The sequence below is a fragment of the Lepidochelys kempii genome, chromosome 9, assembly GCF_965140285.1.
Source record: "Lepidochelys kempii isolate rLepKem1 chromosome 9, rLepKem1.hap1, whole genome shotgun sequence".
NCBI lineage: Eukaryota > Metazoa > Chordata > Testudines > Cheloniidae > Lepidochelys > Lepidochelys kempii.
In genome coordinates, this window is record NC_136388.1 from 55,647,988 (window position 1) to 55,670,174 (window position 22,187).

At 45.2% G+C, this 22,187-nt stretch overlaps 1 protein-coding gene across 3 annotated transcripts in view; it reads right to left on the reverse strand.

The window, feature by feature from the left end:
• PPP1R7 (protein phosphatase 1 regulatory subunit 7) overlaps nucleotides 1-16,019 on the reverse strand; it is a 41,582-nt gene extending 25,563 nt beyond the window's left edge. For 2 of the 3 annotated variants that reach the window (XM_073360469.2, XM_073360468.2), the window contains exons 1-6: nucleotides 15,911-16,019; nucleotides 14,241-14,363; nucleotides 5,990-6,045; nucleotides 3,840-3,905; nucleotides 2,410-2,540; nucleotides 1,051-1,213 (exon numbers count right to left, since the gene is read on the reverse strand). In XM_073360469.2, the coding sequence (XP_073216570.1) occupies nucleotides 1,051-1,213; nucleotides 2,410-2,540; nucleotides 3,840-3,905; nucleotides 5,990-6,045; nucleotides 14,241-14,363; nucleotides 15,911-15,956 (585 nt within the window). In that variant the 5' untranslated portion in view covers nucleotides 15,957-16,019. Of the gene's footprint in view, nucleotides 1-1,050; nucleotides 1,214-2,409; nucleotides 2,541-3,839; nucleotides 3,906-5,989; nucleotides 6,046-14,240; nucleotides 14,364-14,520; nucleotides 14,598-15,910 lie in introns of all 3 variants that reach the window. The other variant, XM_073360470.2, reaches the window with a different exon arrangement.
• Between the last annotated feature and the right edge of the window lie 6,168 nt (nucleotides 16,020-22,187).

A 22,187-nucleotide genomic window follows, 5' to 3' on the forward strand; every position in this document is an offset into this window, starting at 1 on the left:
TAACTAATTCTTACTATAGGTTAGAAACACCTGCATGAAGCAGCATAAACCAGAAGTGAAAAAACATATCTAATCTTAACAGATTTCAATACTCAAACACTTATACCTGCCTTGCTCCAAAAAGATGAAAGGAAACTGAAGACCTATTGGACATCTGAGTCCCTCTCCACAACCAACACAACACTTGGATGGGAGGCTGGCTTCTCCTGCTGTATTCCTGTGAGACAGTTTTGATTCTTGTATCAAAAGTGTTACTGCCTAAATTACTGGCAAGTTCATGACACTATTCCAGTATGATTACATTGTTAAAAGAACCTGAGTATTTTCGAGACAGAAATCAGCTTTTCTCTTTATGATGCCCATGATCTTCTTTTCCTAGGGTGCACTGTCCCTTTATGGAACAAAGTGAGTCACATTTTCAGATGTGCACAGTGCATCTAAAACCTAAGTTAAAAAGTCATTGAGGCAGCAAGTCAACAGAATGTAGGCTCCTAAGTGACACCTGAAAATAGAACTCTGGGTAAAATTTTCAAAAGCACACAAGAAATAAAATGGACCATTTCGGTTATGCCTAATCAGTTATATATAAGAGCTAAAGAATTACAGAGTAAAAAATCCCAATCAAAGGAAAGCAGCACGGCTGGATTGCCTCAGATAGTTCAACTAGAACAGAGCTTTCCAGTCTCCAAGATGTATGCAGAACAAGACAGAAGAAGAGAGGAGCAGCTGCTCCCTTTCTAGACTGGTTTCTGACCTCATCTCTAGAGACGGGACTGGTCAACAACAAATGAGTGAGTGTGCAAGGAAGAGGACATGGAAAAGACTAAGCCATTCCCTACCACTCCAGATATTGCATAGCAGATATTACAGGTACTCTCTTTTTCTCCAAAAATACGCGCATTACTTCTATCTGCCCTTTCCTCATTTCTATGCAATACACTGGGTTGTCTCAGTTGTATCTAGCCAGCTATTACTGGATCCCCATCTACTTTCACCACATAGAGTAGATGTTAATTTTGCTTCTACTATACATTTTGCAGTCGTGCCTACCCGGATTCGATTGGATCCCAGCTCTAACATCTGTAATTGCTGTAAGTTGCTCAGGTTCTCAATTTTGCCGATTTTATTGTTGACCAGGAAGAGTTTTTTAAGCTGGGTGAGCCGGTCTAGTCCTTCAATGTGTCGCAGCAAGTTAAAAGAGATATCCAGGATCCTGCCATAAGCAAAGCAAATAAAGACCTCATCAATCCAAGGCAAAAGCAAAGGGAGTCCATGGAAAGGACACTTGCATACGGGGCGGGGGGGGGGGGGTGAGGGGGGGGGGGAAGGATCTAAAATAAATTTCCCATCACCTATGGAGCTCAAGCACTTTGTTAGCACACTAAGCTATAGGGAGTCAGAAATAACATTTGTTTACCATACAGGAGATTAAATACATGCTTAAAACAGGGTCTGAAGAAAAAAAAACAAAGAATTGGCACTAGTTTTACTTCATCACCTGAACCCAACCCAACAGTGGCACTTCAGCCTCCAATTTTAAAAATACGACTACAACATGCTTTTCCCAACCCAGCATGTCCCTATGGAAATTCCCTCTGAAAAGCACCAGATCAAAACCTCCCTTAAGCACTAGACAATCACTACTAGTGGAGGCATTTGTGTACTCAGTCTAAATTAAGGTGAATTTCAGTATCCCCAACAATTTATCACCTCTCGCAAGGCCTCATGTCCTCTAGCCAGGAGGACAGTACAGAATTCAGCTGCTTGAATGAAGGATGAGCTTGTGGTTAGGATACTTGACTGGGATTCAGTTCCCTGCTATAGACTTCCACTGTGACCTTGAGCAAGTCACTGTATAATGGGGATAACAATACTTTCTTTCCGCGACCTTGTCTGCCTTGCTTAGTTAGACTGGAAGCTCTTCAGGGCAGGAACTGTGTTTGTACAGGGCTCTGCACAATGGGCTTCTGATCTCACTCAGGGCCAATAGCTGCTTCTATAATGCAAATTCTAGTTACAGTGGTCACCACAGAACAACAGGAGGCTACACTCCTCTTCTCTGGGGTAGAAGTCCTCTGCCGCCACGCAGCACTCCAGCCACACATCTACAGTACATTTAATTTTTGGTTTTAACAAAAAACTGTCCCTGATCGCCTCCAGAGTAATGAAACCAGCTTACAGCAAGACCTAAATCCTAGTGAACACAAGACGTTGTCCTGCATGTAGCACCCATGTGAATCTCCACAAGCAGAGAGTGCAGCTTGTGTAATTAAGGTTTTGTTTTTTTTAAAAAAATACCTAATGATACATTTTGCTTGACAACCACTTCATAGAAAGCCTGCAGACTGGCAGCCTCATTCATCACATCACCACCCAGTCCTGGTCATTCCCTCCTCACTGGATACTCACTCAAGGTCTGTCAGGTCCTCTAAGTTCTCAATCTTCCGGATCTGATTGTCATAGAGATCCAGTTCTCTGAGAGTCTGCAACTGTTCCAGGTTCTCGATGCACTTAACCAAATTCTGACGCAGACACAGAGTCTGAGTTTTGGGGAGAAGTTAAAAAAAGCCACAACAAAGTGAGAAAAACCCCACGAGAAAAAAATTGCACCTGAAAAAGACAATATGCACCCCTTCTTTGGGGTTACCATCAGACTCCATTTTATAGTTCACCCCCATTACCATGAGGAGGAGGAAATGTTGATCCAGTTTCTTTAAGGACAAGAGAAGCACAGCCATGCCAGGTATAGGGTGAGGAAGGAGCACATGGAACTGATGCTATGGCTAGCCTATTAACTAAAGGCCCAGTTCTGCTCCCCCTGAAGTCAACAGGAATTTAATCATGGACTTCAAGGATTGCAGGCTTCAACTCAAAGGGAGTCATGTTCTAGAAGAAGGGAGGAACCTGGGTCCCATTATCTTGTTGAAAGGATTCTGTTATGCCACAGACTTGCACAGCAAGGACAGGACATTCTGGCTGAAAGGATGGACCACCACACAGGAAGAATCCTTGCAATGCTGAAAAAAGCTATACAGTCAATACATTTTTCTACAGAATTTTGCTTCTCTAGTTTTGTTAATAGCAGACTTTCTGGAGCTAGTTACTCTTCAAATTGGGGTTCAGCATCACAGTTTGCTGGTCCAAAGACCAAAGAACTTACTTGCAACTTACTAGTCTCTCAACAAAGACGTATTTTATGTTTCAGCCTATCATAGAGCATACTATAGTCTCAAAATGCACAACAGTGATTTTGAGAAAGCCCTCAAAAGTTATTGTTATGGCAGATGTCACCAGGTCACACTGTTAAAGTCTTCCAAGTTTGATAGCGTGCAAGCAAGTTTTTAGTCTTGGAAGAAATGCTTGTAGTGGTGTTAGGTTTTGGTTGTGCAAGGTTCTGTGTTGAGGCAGCTTTGAGAGGAGAGGGAGTTGTAGAAGTAGTAGGAGAGATTGCTCTCTGCCTCAGTTTCAAATCTTGAAGCAGAGTTTGTGCTGAGCTGAGATTCCTGAAAGAAGGGAGTTGCCTGAACCTCTGTTCCAGGACTGACATGTAGGTGTAAATAAAGCAAGTTACACTTGGAATAAACCTAGATTCCACGTCACTGATTTCTCCTCCTCTGGGAAGCAATCTTACAAGGCCCTGACATCTGCTACTGCTTGGCAGAGGAGCAGTTACATTCTTTACAGACACATCTTAAAAGGTTATTGCTCATTAGAATCTCTGCTGGTTCCCAGCCAGAGAAAGACTCATCATACTGGTTGGCTTACAGATAAATGACATAAGAGTTGCAGCTCCTAGAGTTGCTTGTACCTTGATGCTCACCATTCCTTCTGAGTCTCACCTTCACTTTCTTGAGCACTTCAAATCCCTCAATCTTTCCAATTCGGAAGTGATTCAGGTCAACATCCTAAAGAGAATCATAGAATATCAGGGTTGGAAGGGACCTCAGGAGGTCATCTAGTCCAACCCCCAGCTCAAAGCAGGACCAATCCCCAATTTTTGCCCCAGATCCCTAAATGGTTCCCTCAAGGATTGAACTCACAACCCTGGGTTTAGTAGGCCAATGCTCAAACCACTGAGCTATCCCTCCCCAGAGAAGACTTGGACTCATCCACCGGCTGTTTAGGGTTGAAGGTTTGTTTCATGATAGTGTCTTCCAAGTCCAGAGTGAAAATGCTGCTTGTGCATTGCCTTGAAAGGGAGACTGTAGGTTCATAGAGTATATAGACCTCAATAAGACCCCTTCTTAAAAATCTTGCAAAACTCTGGTCTTGCGGGCAACTGAGTGCCATTAAATATGAGGGGAAGCTTGGGTTTGTTGCCCAAGATGACACGTGTCATAAATATAGAGGGAAGGGTAACAACCTTTATGTATGCAGTAACATCAAATCCCTCCTGGCCAGAGGTACAGAATCACTTACCTGTAAGGGGTTAATCAGTTCAATTAACCTAGTTGGCACCTGACCAGAAGGACCAATGGGGAAAGAAGACACTTTCAAATCGGGGGGTGGGGTGGGGGGGTGTTTGGTGCTCTTTTTTTTTTTGTTCTCTCTCGGCACAAAGAGAGACCAAGCAGGTAACCCAGCTCCTACTGAAATGATACATCTAAAATTATAGAAATTGTAAGTAATAGCAAGGAAATGCATTAGATTATCTCTTGTTTTAGCATGTGAATTTTCCCTATGCTAAGAGGGAGGTTTATTCCTATTTTTGTAACTTTGAAGTTGAGCCTAGAGGGGAATCCTCTGTGTTTTAAATCTTATTACCCTGTAAAATTACTTTCCATCCTGATTTTACAGAGGTGCTTCTTTTACCTTTTTCTTTATAATAAAGTTCTTCTTTTAAGAACCTGATTGATTTTAGTGTCCTAAACATAAAGGGTCTGGTCTGTACTTTTATTAAAGGCAACTGGTTGATATATTATTCTAAGTCTCCCCAGGAAAGGGGGTGAAGGGGTTTGGGGGAATATTTTGGGGAAATAGGAACTCCAAGGGTCCTTTTCCTGAATCTTTGTCTAAATCACTTGGTGATGGCAGCAATACTGTCCAAGGACAAGGAAAGGAATTTGTGCCTTGGGGAAGTTTTTAACCCAAAACTGGTAGAAATAAGCTTAGGGGGTCTTTCATGCGGGTCCCCACATCTGTACCCCAGAGTTCAGAGTGGGGAGGGAACCTTGACAGCATGTCTGCCTACAGCTGAAAAAGTCTGAACTAGAGAATATTAATAGTGGTTATATCAACCTGTGTTCATTTAACAGAAGGGAAGTTTTTTGGGTGAGTTTTGTTCTTATGCAGATAAAGCGCTAATTCTATTGGCTAGAGCCAGGTACTGCACAGGCTTCCCATACATACCTTTCTAGTGTTACCTCAATCCCAACTAGAGCATCCTTTTCTATTCCAGTCCTGGGCCTCTGCTGGCAGAAATTGCCAATTGTGTCTAATTATTTGGTGGTTTTGGGACTACAGGTGTAAATAGGTGAACAGCTAATACATTTACCATCTGTGCTGCCTAGCCCCTGCTGTTCAGTTTTTGCCAGAGAAACATACAAACAAAATGTAAATACAACACCTGCCAAAGTTCAGCACATTGCTCTGTAAACAGTCTCTCACAATTCATTTATCTGACAGGCTGGGTGGATAACTTCCTATGTGTGCTGACAGAATAAAGTTTTGCAACAGCAAGGAGATCTTTAAAGACAGTCTAACAAATGCTTACAACATGTTGCTTGATGTTTATACCATCTCTGCTTTAAAAGGACTTTGTCCTAATATCCCAAGTTATTACAAAAAGATTCCAGCTATTGATTTAAAAAGTACTTTTTTGCTTCTGACTGTAAAACTCAGATTCAATTTTGGGGAGATCTGGACAGCCAACACTTCCGGAAGAATTATTCCTCTTGTCCAAGGTTCAGATACTTTCCCATAGAACTAGTCATCCTTTGCCTACCTTTCCTTCTTTAAATAAGTCCGATATGAGTGCAACCAGCATTACCTCAGCTTCCGGGTCCAGATTAATTGTCTCCATATCCACTGGTGTCTCTGCCTCTCCTGCAGCAGAATGAGAACATACAGTATAAACTCAAGTTATACATCAACTGATGGAAAGGCTGCAGTGCTTCTCCACTGGGTGGGGAGGTGCAGGAGTAAATGCTCCTTAGGCAATGTAGGAAGGTGAGAAAGATACTGCTTTGAGTCTCTGCTGCACTGGACAGAAGCTGCAGGTACATGAACGGGGGAGGGATAGCTCAGTGGTTTGAGCAGTGGCCTGCTAAACCCAGGGTTGTGAGTTCAATCCTTGAGGGGGCCATTTAGGGATCTGGGGCAAAAACTGGGGATTGGTCCTGCTTTGACTACTAGATGACCTTGTGAGGTCCCTTCCAAACCTGATATTCTATGAACACTGTCCATCTAGTTGAGAATGCAAAAGTCACTAACAATAGAATTTCATACTTTGATGCACAGTGCAGAAAATAATTATAATTCTCCAGCCTAGCTCTAGTGAAGCTGGTAAATGCTGCTGACTCAACAGCCAGGTATGATGGGGGTCTTTGCTGAAGTAGTGTCTAATACTGAGATGCCAGGTTTTAGCAGGACTGTTGATTTTTCAGCTACCATGACATTTAGCTGATTTACTCCTGCACATTCTCCATCTTCCCTTGTAAACAGTCACAGTTGCTGAAATAACTGCTCTCCTCAGATAACTCAGTACAATGCTCCCAGGGGGAAAACTAGCACACACAGGTTGTCTGGTGGAAACACATTGACCTGCATGTTCAACCACCTGAAGAATTCCACCCTTATTGGAATACTGAAAGCATAAGTTACTAGTTTGCATGCCTTCTTGAATGGTTTTTCCTTTTTGTTTAAATGAGCTCACCAATATTTTAGAATGCAGCATTTGTTATGCTGGGTATGTTGTTCTGGGAAATGCTCTTACATCTCTGGAACACAGCCCAGTATTTTCATGCACTTCTAGCACAGCATTAGAGGGAGAGGTATTTAGTGGAGAGATTCATGTTGAGTAATTCATGTGTGTTTCCCATTTGGTGAAGAGGGTGGGTTGGGTGTATCAATTTCAGTATAGGATTTCAAAAGACAGATATACAACATACGAACAGATCACATTTCAAACCTATGGTCCCCTTATGCTGAAGGAAACCTACAGGAATTGTTAACTACCGCTGAGCACACAGACTTTGGATTAATCCTTGCAACGCTTTATGCAATCTCACTCCATTAGCCCCTTCAGTAATACCTGATCTTATTTGTATTTTGGTTCAGTCAAACATCCATTCAAATGACTAACATCTAACTACACTGGACAAGTGCATTTCCTAGACATACCTGACACACCCTCCAGCACTGAAGGGATTCATGGTACAGAATTCAAACTCAATAGAGTCTAGCAGACAGATTTGCTAATATTCTCAAATTCTGTATTCTACTATTGCCCCTATTTCATCAATTCAGAATGGGAGGATTGACTGACTCAGGGGAATTGGTGAGTGATATGAAGCGTTTGACCTCTATCTTTCTAATTTGAATACAACATAAATCAGCAGTGACTCCAGCTTGTAGACTTCTGATGTGAAACAAGCTTGTGGTTTGGGAGCTGAGTGGCATCACAAAAAACTCGGCCACAACTGACACCAATCAATATGCTGGTTGGCAGCCTCAGCAGATGCCAAAGGATGAATTATCCTGTGATCCTTCCAGGCAATCCTTTCTTGTTTGGGTTGAAACACCTTGTTAGAGCCTTGTGGAGAAGCATGCTCTGCCACTGCCAAAGCTGTACGCGTTCTATGGATGACTAGGGTAAAAAAGGGTGCCAAACTGCCAATAGCCTCAGCCCAAACAAATTATGCTGCAACAAACAGCCCAATTTAATTTGCAGCCAGCCAACTACAGAATTGCAGGGCAAGACAGGAACAACAATTATTTGAGATCTCACTTGAAACTAACACATTCTCCTTGTATTAAGAAGTATAAAGAGCCTGTTGCAGGGCACAAGGTACGGGAGGCCACTTCACTGTATCTCCAGAATTCTCCAATGACAACATTACCAAAGCGATACAGCTGGTAGATCATTGTGATTAACAAACACTAGCATTATTCACAACCTTACTGTGCTCTGTTCCTTCCCATATGACATGACAAGCTCCCTTAGGATCACCTTGGTACTGACGGTGCTTTCTTTGGTGGCAATGAATTAATACAATACTATAACTGGTGAGCCATGATTGGAAGGCTCAATTTAAGTGCACTAAACAGACATTAATAAAACCCCTCAAAAATCCCTGTACTGTCACCATTTGACATTTGGGTAAAATAAGCCACAGCCAGGTTAGATGGTTTACTCAAGGTCACACGCAAATTCTGTGGCAGAACCAGGAACCGAAACCACATCTGACCCCCAGTCGTGTGCTTAATGGAGCTTCTTAATGACAAAGGCTGCCCTTCCCAGAACACTCTACGTACTTGTACATGCTATGCTAACACCATGAGTATAAATAAAGATTTCATTGGGAAGAACATGGCTGCCCACCTGATTTCGCTACTCATACATAATTCATGTTATCCCAAACAAGTGCCAATAAAACTTGTCACCACACTAGCATTTATCTTATGGCAGGGGTTCTCAACTTTTTTCTTGCTAAGACCCCCCTCAACATGCTAATAAAACATCAGGGCCCGCCGGGGGCTCAAGCACAGCCGGGTCCAGGGAGGGAGCACTGCCTCCACCCCCTGACTCACTCAAGAGGCCACTCAGCCTGTCTGGGCTGTGGGGGGATGAAACAAAAAAAAGGGGGAACTCAGTTCAAAAAGTTTGAAAATTGCTCAGGATGCTGGCAGGGGGTAGCTAGGGCTGTGTACAGGTGGGGTGGTCTTCCAGTGCTGTTCCTGGCTTGGGATGCTTGAAGGGAGGGTGCTGGCATCAGCCCTGTGCCCAGCGGGGAGTGGGGGAGGAAGCGCTGGCTTCAGCCCTGCGCCGCTCCCGGCCTGGGGGTGGATGTGGGGGGGGAAGCCGCCAGCTTCAGCCCCGCAGCACTCCCGGCTTGAGGGGGATGGGCCGGGGGCGCCAGCTTTGGCCCTGTGACACTCCCGGCTTGGGGGGTGGGAGAAAGAGGGGGCGCCGGCTTCAGCCTCGCAACGCTCCTGGCTTGGGAAGGGTAGCCCCCCCCACTTGATTCAGCCCTTCAACCTTGGGGGCGGGGTGGGAGGGGGCGCCGGCCTCAGCCCTGCGACTCTCCCAGATTTTTTTTGGGGGGGGGGGGCGCCGCACGGTGGAGAGGGGGCACCAGCTTCAGCCCTGCACCGCTCCCAGCTTTGGGGGGGAGGGGAGCTGTCACGCCGGCTTCAGCCCCACGACGGTTCCAGCTTGGGGGGGGGGAGGGGGAGAGGGTGCCAGCTTCAGCCCCACGACGCTCCCGGCTTGGGGGCGGAGGGAGAGGGGGCGCCAGCTTCAGCCCTGTGACGCTTCGGGCTTCAGCACTGGGGCTCGGGGCACCAGGTTTCAGCCATGGGGCTCCGCGGCCCCTTTGAAAGAGATCACAGACCACTAGAGGGTTGTGGACCCCTGGTTGAGAACTGCTGGATATGGCACGTTAGAGACAATCTTTAGAATTCCTAAATGTTACTTAGGTTTGCGATTAACATGTCATGTTAAACATATTCCTGTATGTTCTGTATCTATCTGCTTGCAAAACTCGGTTGCCTTAGTTACTTTAAGTCCTGCTATTTAAAGTAATCCAGCTTTAGAGCCAGAGCAAGAGTTATCAATACATAAATAAGCCAGATAAAATGTTTCAAGAGTAGTTTTTTAAAGGAGACAGCAAGAAACCCTCTCATTCCCTCCTCCTTCTATTCTCCTCGCCTACAAGCATTCATCCCCATTGTAGTTACAGCAAAGAAGCTGTACACGACCTACTTTCCCATGGGTTGAGAGAGACAGAGTGGGCTGGAAGAACCACTGTGCAACTGGAGAAGTTGGAGGACTTTTTAGCTGCCACAAATAGAAAAGGGAAATTATAAATAAAGATAGATTGCGGATTTATTTAACGGCAATCTTCTAACAGGGTTGGTATTTTTTAAATAGTCCAGGCAGACAGCACATGAGAAGTCCTAAGGTGCCAAATAAATATAGATAGTGTATTTCATAGTTGTCATAATCACATGTGAATATATATCAAGTGTAACAACCTACAGACATGCAATTTAAAATCGAACACACAAAAGTCAGGAAATATAAAATAGTTAAGGTTTACATAGCAACGCTGACTCCGCCCCCACCACCACATTCCATATCCTACACATTAAGATGGGTTACACATTTACTAGTCTAACCACACACATCTATATACGTGCAACACAGGTGATATAACATTGCTATAGGAACCTTAAATTGTATTTTGACTCTGGAAAGTAATAAAAACAGTACTAACAGATCTACTTCCTATGGGTAGTCTGTCTGTAATCTTATTTCTGTAACAAAAATAAGTTTTTACTGCTCTTTACTCCTGTTAGCACTTTATATCCAATACTGGCTCCTGCATCATCACCAGAACTATTATGTTCTGACTGCAGAATCTTTAGATATCTGTGGTGGTACTGGAGCTAGAAAGAACCCTGCTTGATTTTCAGAATCAATGCACTAGATAGAAAAATAACAGGTTTTTACTTGTAAACTGAGCAAAAGTGATATAGCATCACTAATAGGCATCAAACACATACCCCTATACTGGTATTTTTACAGTCATTGCTAAGAATAGAACTGCACTTTAACTTATGTGTATTAAAATATGCTAATATTGGTTTAGCACAATTTTTTTTAATATTTAACTGTTTTCTGAGAAAAAAATAAAAAAATTCTCCAACTCTGCAGAGTTGTGCAACTTCACTGATTGCAAGCTACAAAACTCTACAGAGTCCATATGTAGGTTTTTTCTGTAAGATTGGGTTCCACATTACAAAACTACTGGTTTATGTAAGTCCACAGTACCACAGGCACTTGTAATTACAAACATAACTGCACTTTTCTTTAACTGTAAATGCATGAAAAAAAAAAACTAGATTACTTACAACTAAGTTACTTAAAACACATATGCTATTCCTTAGAGAACTGATTGCATGTGAAATCTGAAATCTCAGCCATTTGATCTATCCATATTTAAATTTACCTTTCAGCTGTATAACTCAGAAACTGGTTGGCTGGATTTAACTACAAATATTTCAACCACGGCAGAGAACAGGTATTTTTATTTTTTACTGATAGCTTTGGATGGAAAGATGAAACCTAGATGGAAACATTAAATAAGCTCCAAATTTATACTGTCCATCCAATCTAAACCTTGTCTCCTTGTTTTGCTCTGTAATGGAAATATGCCGCTTTATATATACTGTTTATTAATTGTGTAATGAAGATGTCCAAAGGAACAAACATAAAATCTACTCCCAGGGTACATTTAAGCTATGTCAGTTCTATGTACACTCATAATGTACTGTGTTGGTAGAGAAGAATTTTATGAAGGATTGATCTGTTTGGCATTATCAAATATGTTGATTATAAAAGTAGGGCTTCTGATTTATGGTTTTAACCAATAAATATTGATAAATGACTCCCGATATTACAAAAAAAATCAGAGTTTATCCAATTAAAATCAGAAACACACTGGAAATGGTTACTTATATCTATGTGTTTGTCTACATGTGGACTATTGGGGGTATGATTTTTAACAAGCACTAAAGCGTTGCAAGTAGGGATAGTCAATTATTTTTTATCAAGGTCCAAATTTCTTGGTCAAGGTATAGTCAAAGTCCAGACTGCCACACAGCTACTCTCTCCAAACTCTGATTGCTTGCCGGCTCTCTGCCTGCCCTGCCAGGAAAGTAAGGTGACTTTATTTTCCTGAACTGAAAACAGGAAGCAAGGGGCAGGCCTGAGCCACCTGGCTTTGCCGCTCCTCCACACACACACACAAAAATGTTCCTCTGTGCCCCGAATTGAGCCAAGTAGCAGAGATGGGGCAGACAGTAAGAGGAATAGGTATGTACTGGGATCTGGGCAGTAAAGCAGTGTGTGACTGTGCGAGAGTACTTTTGAGTTTGGAGCCAGGAGGTGAAGCTGTTGGACTGTGATCTAGCTAGTGGTGCAATACCTTTTTGGGGGCTAGGATAGCAGAGGAGCAGGAAGGAGGCAGGAAGTGGGAGGGCCAAAGTAGACTCCAGATAGCAGCTCTGGTGAGATGTGGGGAAGCTGGGATGTGACGGAAGCAGGTGACTGGAAACGGACTGGGAGGAAAAGAGTGGGGTAGGGGACTCGGGGGGGGGGGCAGGGGGGGCGGCTGGAGAGGACTTCAGGGACTGACCCCAGAAGGATGGGGGCGGGAAAAAGGAGAGGGAGGTCATAAGGCCAGAGTGGAGGCTCCGGGGACCACTCAGGGTCAGGGTGGGGACTCCAGGAACCACTTGAGGGCGGGAGACACAAGAGTGGGGGGCCTCTGGGAACTATCTGGAGCACAAGCATAGCTCCGCTTGCCTCCAGCTCAGCTTCAGTTTGCACACAGAGGCAACATGTAGCTGTGGCTAGTGGAGGGGGGCACAAATGAAAGTTCTGGGGGGGTCACGTACCCCCCTCTCCACCCTCAGATTTCTCAAGACACCCAAAAGTGAGGAGGCAGTACTTCCCATGGCAGCAGGACTCTCCGTGTGTGTCCGTGCAGTGCAGGGACGGAGAGAGCATGGTTGCTGGCTGAGCTCCTCCCCACTAGGTCCACCCATGGGGCTGTTTAGCATTCCCTGCCTTTCACCTGCAGATGGTCTGCAAAGCAGGCAGCAGTGCCGAGACTCCAGTGAAAGCAAGGGAGGGGGGAAGAGAAGAGGAGGAGAGGGGAGGAGCTCAACCAGCTCCCCCCCTGCACTGCACCAACACAGGGAGAGTGCTGCCTCCTCGCTTCTGGACATACCCTCCAGGGGCATCCAGAAAAATCTGGGGGAGCTGTAGCTGTAGCTCACGAAAGCTTATGCTCAAATATATTTGTTAGTCTCTAAGGTGCCACAAGTACTCCTTTTCTTTTTGTAACGCATCTGTCAGTCCAGATTTGGACTGCGGTCCGCCTATTGACTACCCCTGCACTACAGTATGTCCTACTGTAATTAATAATGTATAATATATGTAACTCATTACAGATATACAAAGAAAAAGCTCCCAAACCCTCCAATTTTTGGACATACATAAATTCAAAAATTGTTAAGAATAACCTGCAATAAATTAAATTAATAAACTCCTAAAAACAAAAGCCCTAATTATATGGTGCTGAAGGTTTATGTAAATTGTACAGCAGTTCCCATATGTACTTTTTACAGTGACTAATGCAGAGTTATAGTATATTGGAATGGATCCTTTAAATGGGACATGGGATTTTAAACTTCCCTAATAATTTGCTATTTTGACCTAACTATACCTTTGCAAATTTTAAAGGGCAATACTAAGATTGGGTGGTTTCTATAACTAGTGATGTGTTAGTCAGAGAGGAAGGATTATATGGCAATGGAGAACTGGCTGGAACCCCTAATTTTAAAAAAAGCGCGTGTAGAATTTCTACCCAAAAAAGTGTAACTGTGTTTCTGAGCATTATCTGGACTTCACTAAAACACTTCAGCCTGTAACTCTTTCTTGACTAAGTTTTTATTGGAGAATTTCCCTCCTTTTTAAAAAAAGGAAGTCCCAAAAGTTTAAATGATATTGGCATATGAGATCTGTCCGAGCAGATCCCTTTGTGCAGATCTTAAATAGATTGCTAAACAAGACCTACTCGCCTGCACAGCCATCAGGACAACTAAAGCCACTAAGCACTATTACAAACAATAAAATAATAATGGTGCTAGTTTTGAGCTCAGAGGATTCCAGAGAGGAGCAAAATAGGACTTTAAAGCAATGCCTGCAACCTCTTCACAGTAAAAGTAATAATGAAGTACATCAGAAAAATCCTATTCTCTTTGATACCGTAAACTCTTTGAATATTTTAAAGTCAAACATGTTTGCAGATAAATAAAAACAAAGATACTACAAAAGACCAACATTAAAGTGAACCTAAAAAAAATAGATCCATAGAACAGATGTAATTAATTAACTAAAATATAATACATGATCAGAGTAACTGCAAAATTGGGAATGGTACAAACATTTTATTACACATGGCATTAAGAAGTCCATCTTTAAAATATGATTAGGGTCGCTTAGGTACCTGTTAAATTCTCCCCATTCTGCTCATCTCTCAGGCTCTGCTGACTGAGGTCTGTTACTATGCAACCTGCTTGCTTCTTCCCTTCTTCATCTCCTGACTCTTCTGACTCTACCCGCCTGTCAACTGTGCAAGATACATAACAGCAGGGTTAGGCTACTTTCAGAAAACAGTAGCCACAAGTACATACAGTAACCAAGAGTCACATAAACCTTTATGAGGTTAGTAGAGATCCTAAAATTTACTAAATTAAAGGTTTAGTCTTAAATAAAAGTCCTCTTACCCCTTGTTTTTACTTTGATTTTTGAAGCACTTTTTCCTCCCTTCACCTCTTCCTAAACCAACAATCTGGGAAGAAGACTGGAGGAAAAAGGAAATTTCTTAGACCGATGGAATGCAAATCCAAAGATTAAGGTGATGGAATTAGAACTGTGACATTTAAAGATAATTTACAATGGTGACACTTTACAGACCAATATCACTAATGCCAGGTACTACAGTGGTAAAAGTTTCCAACCCTGTTGCAACCCACAAGGCCACCTCACCTCCCCAGCAACAACTCATGAGATCACTTCATAATTTCATTACATGCCTTCTTCAATTCAGTGTAAAGCAAAGGCCTCTTGTGCACTGAGGTTCATCTTGCTCAAAGGTTTGGACAGAACTTTATGTGACTGTGAATGACCTTAAATATGACATCATCCCATTTTGGGGGGAGAGAGTAGGGGAAAGATGATTCAATCGTAGTTACAAATAAGCTGTATTTCTATAGCACCTTTCATTTGATGATCAAAAGACACTGCATAGTGATTAATTAGCCTCCCAACACTCCCCATTTTATTAATAGCTTAGGTGATTCACAAAAAGGACAAGCAACTTCACCAAGAACACCTAGACCCAGAAGTGCAGTAGGACCCAGTCCCCTTACAAATCCCATATTTTAACCACTACACTATGCTCATCTCCAGTCCGCAAGTGCAGAATCCCAAAATCCTTAACAAGTTTAGCCCTAACTCCTCCCAGTAGGAAACTAACAAAAAGTACAGCTTCAAACCCCATCCCTCAAGCCTGCTTCGGAATCGCTCTCCCGTTCGGCACCCCAGCCGTTCCCTTCTTGCCAGGCCACAGCTCTGCCTAGCCCCACCTGCCCCCCGCTGCCAGCACCCCGGCAACAAGCCCTCTGCTCTCCGGGCACCATCACCCCAGACAGACCCTGCCCCTCCAGCCAGCAGTCCCCTCCTTTCCCACAGGCCCAACCCTGCTACCTCTCCCCTTGCCTAGCCGGGGTCGCTCCGCTCCGGGCCCAGGACTTCGGCCCAGCCCGACCGCACCCCGCAGGGAAGCTGGCCTGATGCCCCAAGCATCGCCCCAGACCCCGGCTCCCCCCGCCATTCCCAGCCCGGGCTGTCACCTCAGACACGGTCGCGCCGCTACCCAGGGCCGGCCCGAGTCCCCGGCCCTCAGCTGCCTCCTTCCCCTCAGGCCCCGCTCGCCCCACGGGCCTCCCCCCATCGGCCCCCAGCCCTCGCCCCCTTTAGCCGGCTGCCCCAGGGGCCCAGCCCCGTCTACCCCCGACCGCAGGGCTGGCGTCCCCGGCTGCTGCGAACAAGCGAACGGCCGGGACCGGGGGCTCGGGCTCGGCTCGGCTCCCCCAGACACGGCCGGGCTCTCACCCTCCATCATCTCCTGCAGCGGCCCTTCTCCTCTTGCCGCCGCCATGTCGCTTTTCCTGACCCCCACCCACTCCCCGTCGCAGCAACGGGCACAACCAATGAGCGGGGCAAGGATTTCCGCCAATCAGCTCAACTACTGTTTTCGCAGAGGCCTCCTAGGACCCCAAGCGCATGTGTATAGTTTCCGCAGCCTCATGGGAGATGTAGTTCTCCGCTGGCTAGATTATGAAGACCCTGACTAGCGTGCTGAGAGGTGGAGGTGGTGTCCACCCACGCTGCTTCATTGGCGGCGGCAGCAGCCTCAGCGCTAGCACCGCTGCAGGGTTCCGGCGGCTGCTTCTTCTCCCATTTGGCATATAAAAAAGAGATCAAAAGAATTTGACAAGAAAAATGTTGAGGCCAAATGGTGCATCAATTTACATCTTGTGCAGCTCCCTACTTTGCACGTTGATCAGTGGTGCTTTGCCTGAGGGCAAATGGTCTATTGATCCTTTTACCTAGTGGGCTAATTGATCTCTATTTCTGATTTTAATGTTTTGTTTTATTTTACTCTATGGTGCTTATCTGATGGTTGTTAGGCAACTGTAGTTTAGGTAGATGTATTTAAATCTTGATGCTGCTTTACTACATATCTATAAGATCCAGCGTTTCCTTTGCACTTACATGGCTCTTATTTATCATCATAGAGATTAGGAGCCATAGTCATGGACCAGTGTACAGGGTTCTGTACAAACACAGAACAAAAGACAGTCCCTGCCCCAAAGAACTTACACTGGTAAACTTCATTTTCTTGAATTTCAACTACAGCAACCTTCTCTCTGGCTTTAATAGATGCTATATCGTCCCACTTACATCCATTCATAATGATGCTGCAAAGATCATATTCACACATGCCATCTTACACCCCCGCCCTCCTCCTTGCATCCCTCCACTGGCTCCCATTTCTCCATTAGGTTAAACATATGCTACTTGTCTTCACTTTTAAGGCCCTTCGTAGAGTATCTCCACTCTACATATGATCTCTTAAATGCTATTGTAATGTCAACCCTTGCCTTTCCTCTGGCAATGATGCCAACTTTAGAATCATAGAATATCAGGGTTGGAAGGGACCTCAGGAGGTCATCTAGTCCAACCTCCTGCTCAAAGCAGGACCAATCCCCAATTTTTGCCCCAGATCCCTAAAAGGTCACCTCAAGGATTGAGCTCACAACCTTGGGTTTAGCAGGCCAATGCTCACACCACTGAGCTATCTCTCCCCCTTGCATTGTCCAGTTGTCACAACCTTGCCACACCTCGGTTTCCTCATTTAAAATGGAGATTTTAATATTTACTCAGTGTACTGGAGTGATATGAGACTGACTTGGAAGGAAGTCATTATAGAAGTGTGAAGATTTGCTTATTGTGAAAATCTCCTTATACTGACTGATTTTCTAGCTATATAATTTGATATCACACAAATTTTAATAATTCCACAAGTGCACTTCTACATGTATGCCACTGTGGTAACAGTATATGCAAATTATGCAAATCTGAATTTATTCTATCTAGAGGGGGGGATGGAGACCAAATACAACGTGAAACAGCTTGTTAAACACAAGGGTAGGATACATGTAGGATACTGCTTAGAACTAAGGGCTTGGCTACATTTGCGAGTTAGAGCGCATTAAAGCAGCCCTGGGCGCCCTAACTCATGATGTGTCCACACTGGCAAGGCGTGTAGAGTGCCCGGACTCCACAGCTGGAGCGCTCCTGGTAATCCACCTCTACGAGAAGCATAACGCTTGCTGCGCTCCACCTGGGGCGCCGCGGCTCCAATGTGGACGCCTTGGTCTACTAATGCACTCTGATCAGCCTCCAGAAGTGTCCCACAATGCCTATTCTAGCCACTCTGGTTATCACTTTGAACTCTACTGCCCTGCCCTTAGGTGACCAACCATCAGACCCACCCTTTAAATTCTCTGGGAATTTTGAAAATCCCCTTCCTGTTTGCTCAGCGAGGCGTGGAGTGCTCTCAGCGAATCTTTCCAGGTGACCATGCCTCCACACGCCAGGTGATCCCCGGTATGGAGCAATGGCAAAGTCCTGGACCTCATCAGTGTTTGGGTGGAGGAAGCTGTCCAGTCCTAGCTGCGCTCCAGCCGTACGAATTACGATACCTTAGGGCAGATATCGAGGGACATGATGGAAAGGGGCCATGACCGGGATGCACTGCAGTGCAGGGTTAAAGTGAAGGAGCTGCGGAATGCCTATCGCAAAGTGCGCAATGCAAACTGCCACTCCAGTGCTGCCCCCGCAACCTGCTGTTTCTACAAAGAGCTGGAAGCAATACTTGGGGGTGACCCCACCTCTACTCTTTAGACCACCATGGACACTTCAGAGCCCAGTTCAACAAGGCAGGAGGAGGAGGAAAGCGGGAGCAAGGGTGCTGAAGAGGAGGGAGACAGCCCAGCATCCCTAGATGCATGCAGGAGCTGTTTTCAAGCCAGGAGGAAGGTAGCCAGCCGCAATGGACGGTGCTTGGGAAAGAACAAACACTTGAGGAGGTGCCTGGTAGGCAGTTTTTATTTTGGGAAGGAAGTTGTTTGGTGCGGGCTCATGGGGCGAGGAGGGTTAGGGCTGCATGCATGCCTAGATGCGGAATAAGGTGTTGATGTGCTCTCTCATATCACAGTAATCGGCCTCAGTGATCTCTTCAAAGGTCTCATGCAGAAGGTGGGCAATGCGCTTGTGCAGGTTCCTTGGCAGAGCTACTGTGCTCCTTGTCCCAGTAAAGCTAACGAGTTAAAGAAGTATGGGCTGGATGAATGGACTATAAGGTGAACAGAAAGCCGGCTACATTGTCGGGCTCAACGGGTAGTGATCAATGGCTCCATGTATAGTTGGCAGCCGGTATCAAGCGGAGTACCCCAGGGGTCGGTCCTGGGGCCGCTTTTGTTCAATATCTTCATTAATGATCTGGAGGATGGCGTGGATTGCACCCTCAGCGAATTTGCAGATGACACTAAACTGGGAGGAGAGGTAGATACACTGTGTTAGGATATAGATATTCAGGCCTGTTTGTAAAGGCCTATATGCTAAGAATTTAGGTGTATTCTTATCACTTAGCTAGTTCTAGAGGTATAAAAGAAAGAATCAAAATCAGTCTGCCGGTGTAAGGGACTTCTCTTACTGTGACAGTCTGAGGCCCTGTTCTTAGGCTAAGGCCTTTGGCTAAGCAACAGAGGCAGCCATAAGCTGGGAAGCGACAGGTCACATCCTCACATTCCAAACTGGTCACACTGAAATAAGGTGCTATTGAGCTGTTAGGAATACAATCCTATCCTGATAATGCCTATCGCCTCCAGATAAAGGGAAGTGCCTAGAAGATGTAAAAGGAAACTTAGTTTGATAGCATCCTGTCTGGCAAGAACTCACTTATCAATAGCTGGGATGTGAAATCCTCACTTCTGGTTTTTTTTGTCATTATAGTTCCCACTTTGCTATTGTTTGTCTGTATAATCTCTGTCTGGTTCTGTGATTGTTCCTGTCTGCTGTATAATTAATTTTGCTGGGTGTAAACTAATTAAGGTGGTGGGATATAATTGGTTAAATAATCATGTTACAATATGTTAGGATTGGTTAGTTAAATTTCAGGAAAATGATTGGTTAAGGTATAACTAAGAAGAACTCAAGTTTTACTATACAGTCTGCAGTCAATCAGGAAGTGGGTGGATGTGTGTGGGGGAAATGGGAACAGCGAATGGGGGTGGGGAAATTGGAATCATGTTTAGCTAAAGGGGAAAATGGGAACAGGGACACAGGTAAGCCTCTGTGGTGTCAGAGCTAGGATGGGGGAAACTAATGAAGGAAACTGGAATCATGCTTACTGGAAGTTCACCCCAATAAACATCGAATTGTTTGCACCTTCGGACTTCGGGTATTGTTGCTCTCTGTTCATGCAAGAAGGATCAGGTAAGTGGGTGAAGGAATAAGCTCCCTAACATGCTGGAGGGTAGAGATAGGATACAGAGGGACGTAGACAAATTAGAGGATTGGGCCAAAAGAAATCTGATGAGGTTCAACAAGGACAAGTGCAGAGTCCTGCATTTAGGATGGAAGAATCCCTACAGACTAGGGACCGAATGGCTAGGCAGGAGTTCTGCAGAAAAGGACCTAGGGGTTACAGTGGACGAGAAGCTGGATATGAGTCAACAGTATGCCCTTGTTGCCAAGAAGGCTAACGGCATTTTGGGCTGTATAAGTAGGGGCATTGCCAGCAGATCGAGGGACGTGATCGTTCCCCTCTATTCGACATTGGTGAGGCCTCATCTGGAGTACTGTGTCCAGTTTTAGCCCCACACTACAAGAAGGATGTGAAAAAATTGGAAAGCATTCAGTGGAGGGCAACAAAAATGATTAGGGGACCGGAACACATGACTTATGAGGAGAGGCTGAGGGAACTGGGATTGTTTAGTCTTGTGGAAGAGAAGAATGAGGGGGGATTTGATAGCTGCTTTCAACTACCTGAAAGGGGGTTCCAAAGAGGATGGATCTAGGCTGTTCTCAGTGGTAGCAGATGACAGAACGAGGAGTAATGGTCTCAAGTTGCAGCAGGGGCGGTTTAGGTTGGATATTAGGAAAAACTTTTTCACTAGGAGGGTGGTGAAGCACTGGAATGCATCACCTAGGGAGGTGGTGGAATCTCCTTTCTTAGAAGTTTTTAAGGTCAGGCTTGACAAAGCCCTGGCTGGGATGATTTAGTTGGGGATTGGTTTAGCAGGGGGTTGGACTAGATGACCTCCTGAGGTCCCTTCCAACCCTGATATTCTATGATTCTATGTCTGCACCACTGTGCCGTGACAGGCAGGGGGACCATTGCTGCACAGAGGCAAGCTACATATGGGCCAGGGCAGAAGCTGCATTTTAGTAGAAGACACTCCGTTGCTTCCCAGGTCACCCTCAGCAGCGAGATATCTTCCAGGATGAACTCATCCTGTGGAAAATGTGGGGACAGTGTTCAGTAAGGGGGCCCCCTGCAGCTGTTGGCTGTCCCCAAGGCACAGAACCCCAGAGGACAGTACAGCTGTGAAACAATCAGTCCCTCTTGTCCCTGTGCTTACTCACCATTTTGGGGCTCCTGTGGGTTAGGTGCGCTTGCTTTGGGACGCGTAATTTCTGCTATTGTGTACACTGTGCTTGTCTTTAAATACAGCCGAATCATTGCTCTGTCTGGTGTGAACAATGCTGCCTCTATTAAGTGTTGCATTTTGGCTTTACAGATGCAGCCTTGAGATCCAAGCCATCCTTGTTATCAACCGTCGAAAGACTCCAAAGAATCAGGAAGCATCCACGAAGAAGCAAAGAGGACATGCTGCATGAAGTCATGCAGCAGTCCCTTAATGAAAATCAAAAAGTGCAGGAGGGAAAGGAGGGTCTGCCAGCAGAATGCGGATTGCCAGCACCAAAGCACGGAGTGGCTGCTAAGCATCATGCAGCACCAAGCGGACTCGATACAGGCGCTCGTAGCAATGCAGGCGGAGCACTTCCACGCTCATCTACCCCTGCAGCCCTTGTCCCAAAACTCTTTCCCGTGTGCCCCTATGTCACTACCAACTCACTTTCCCCAACATCCGGGTTCTTATCACCACCAGCCACCTCCAACACATGTAGCTTCACCACCCAGCCCTGCAAACTCTGACTCTTACCCACTGCACTTAACCCCCATCACCATGCATTTTAGCCAGCCTGAAGTGCAACACTCATTGTACGGCACTCCAGACAGGAAGGCTGAGTATGATAACAGGACATACGCAAATCTGTGATTGTCCCGTTCCCCACCCCACCCCACCCCCTTCCCTCGTCCCACACAGCACAGATGTGTCATGCCCTTTCTGTTTCCCAAGCAGTTGTGTTTCTTTTCAATAAATGAATCTTTTGCCTTTGAAAACATTCTTTATTATTGCATTAAGTAAAAGATACCGTAGTCCAGGAAAGCAAAAGTCAGTGCATCATACGTAGCAAACAGAGATTTCTACTAACATTGGAACCACTGCACTACACTCCCGTGCAGGGCACCAAACATTAGTGCTGGCTTTAAGCCCCAAATTGCTCCCTCAAGGCATCCCTTATCCTTGCAGCTGGGCCCCTCTAATAGCCCTGCTCTCTGGCTGTTCAAATTCAGCCTCCAGGTATTAAACCTCAGAAGTCCATGCCTGAGTGAATCTTTCACCCTTCCCTTCACAAATATTATGGAGGGTACAGCACATGGATATAACCGTGGGGATGTTGTCATTGGCCA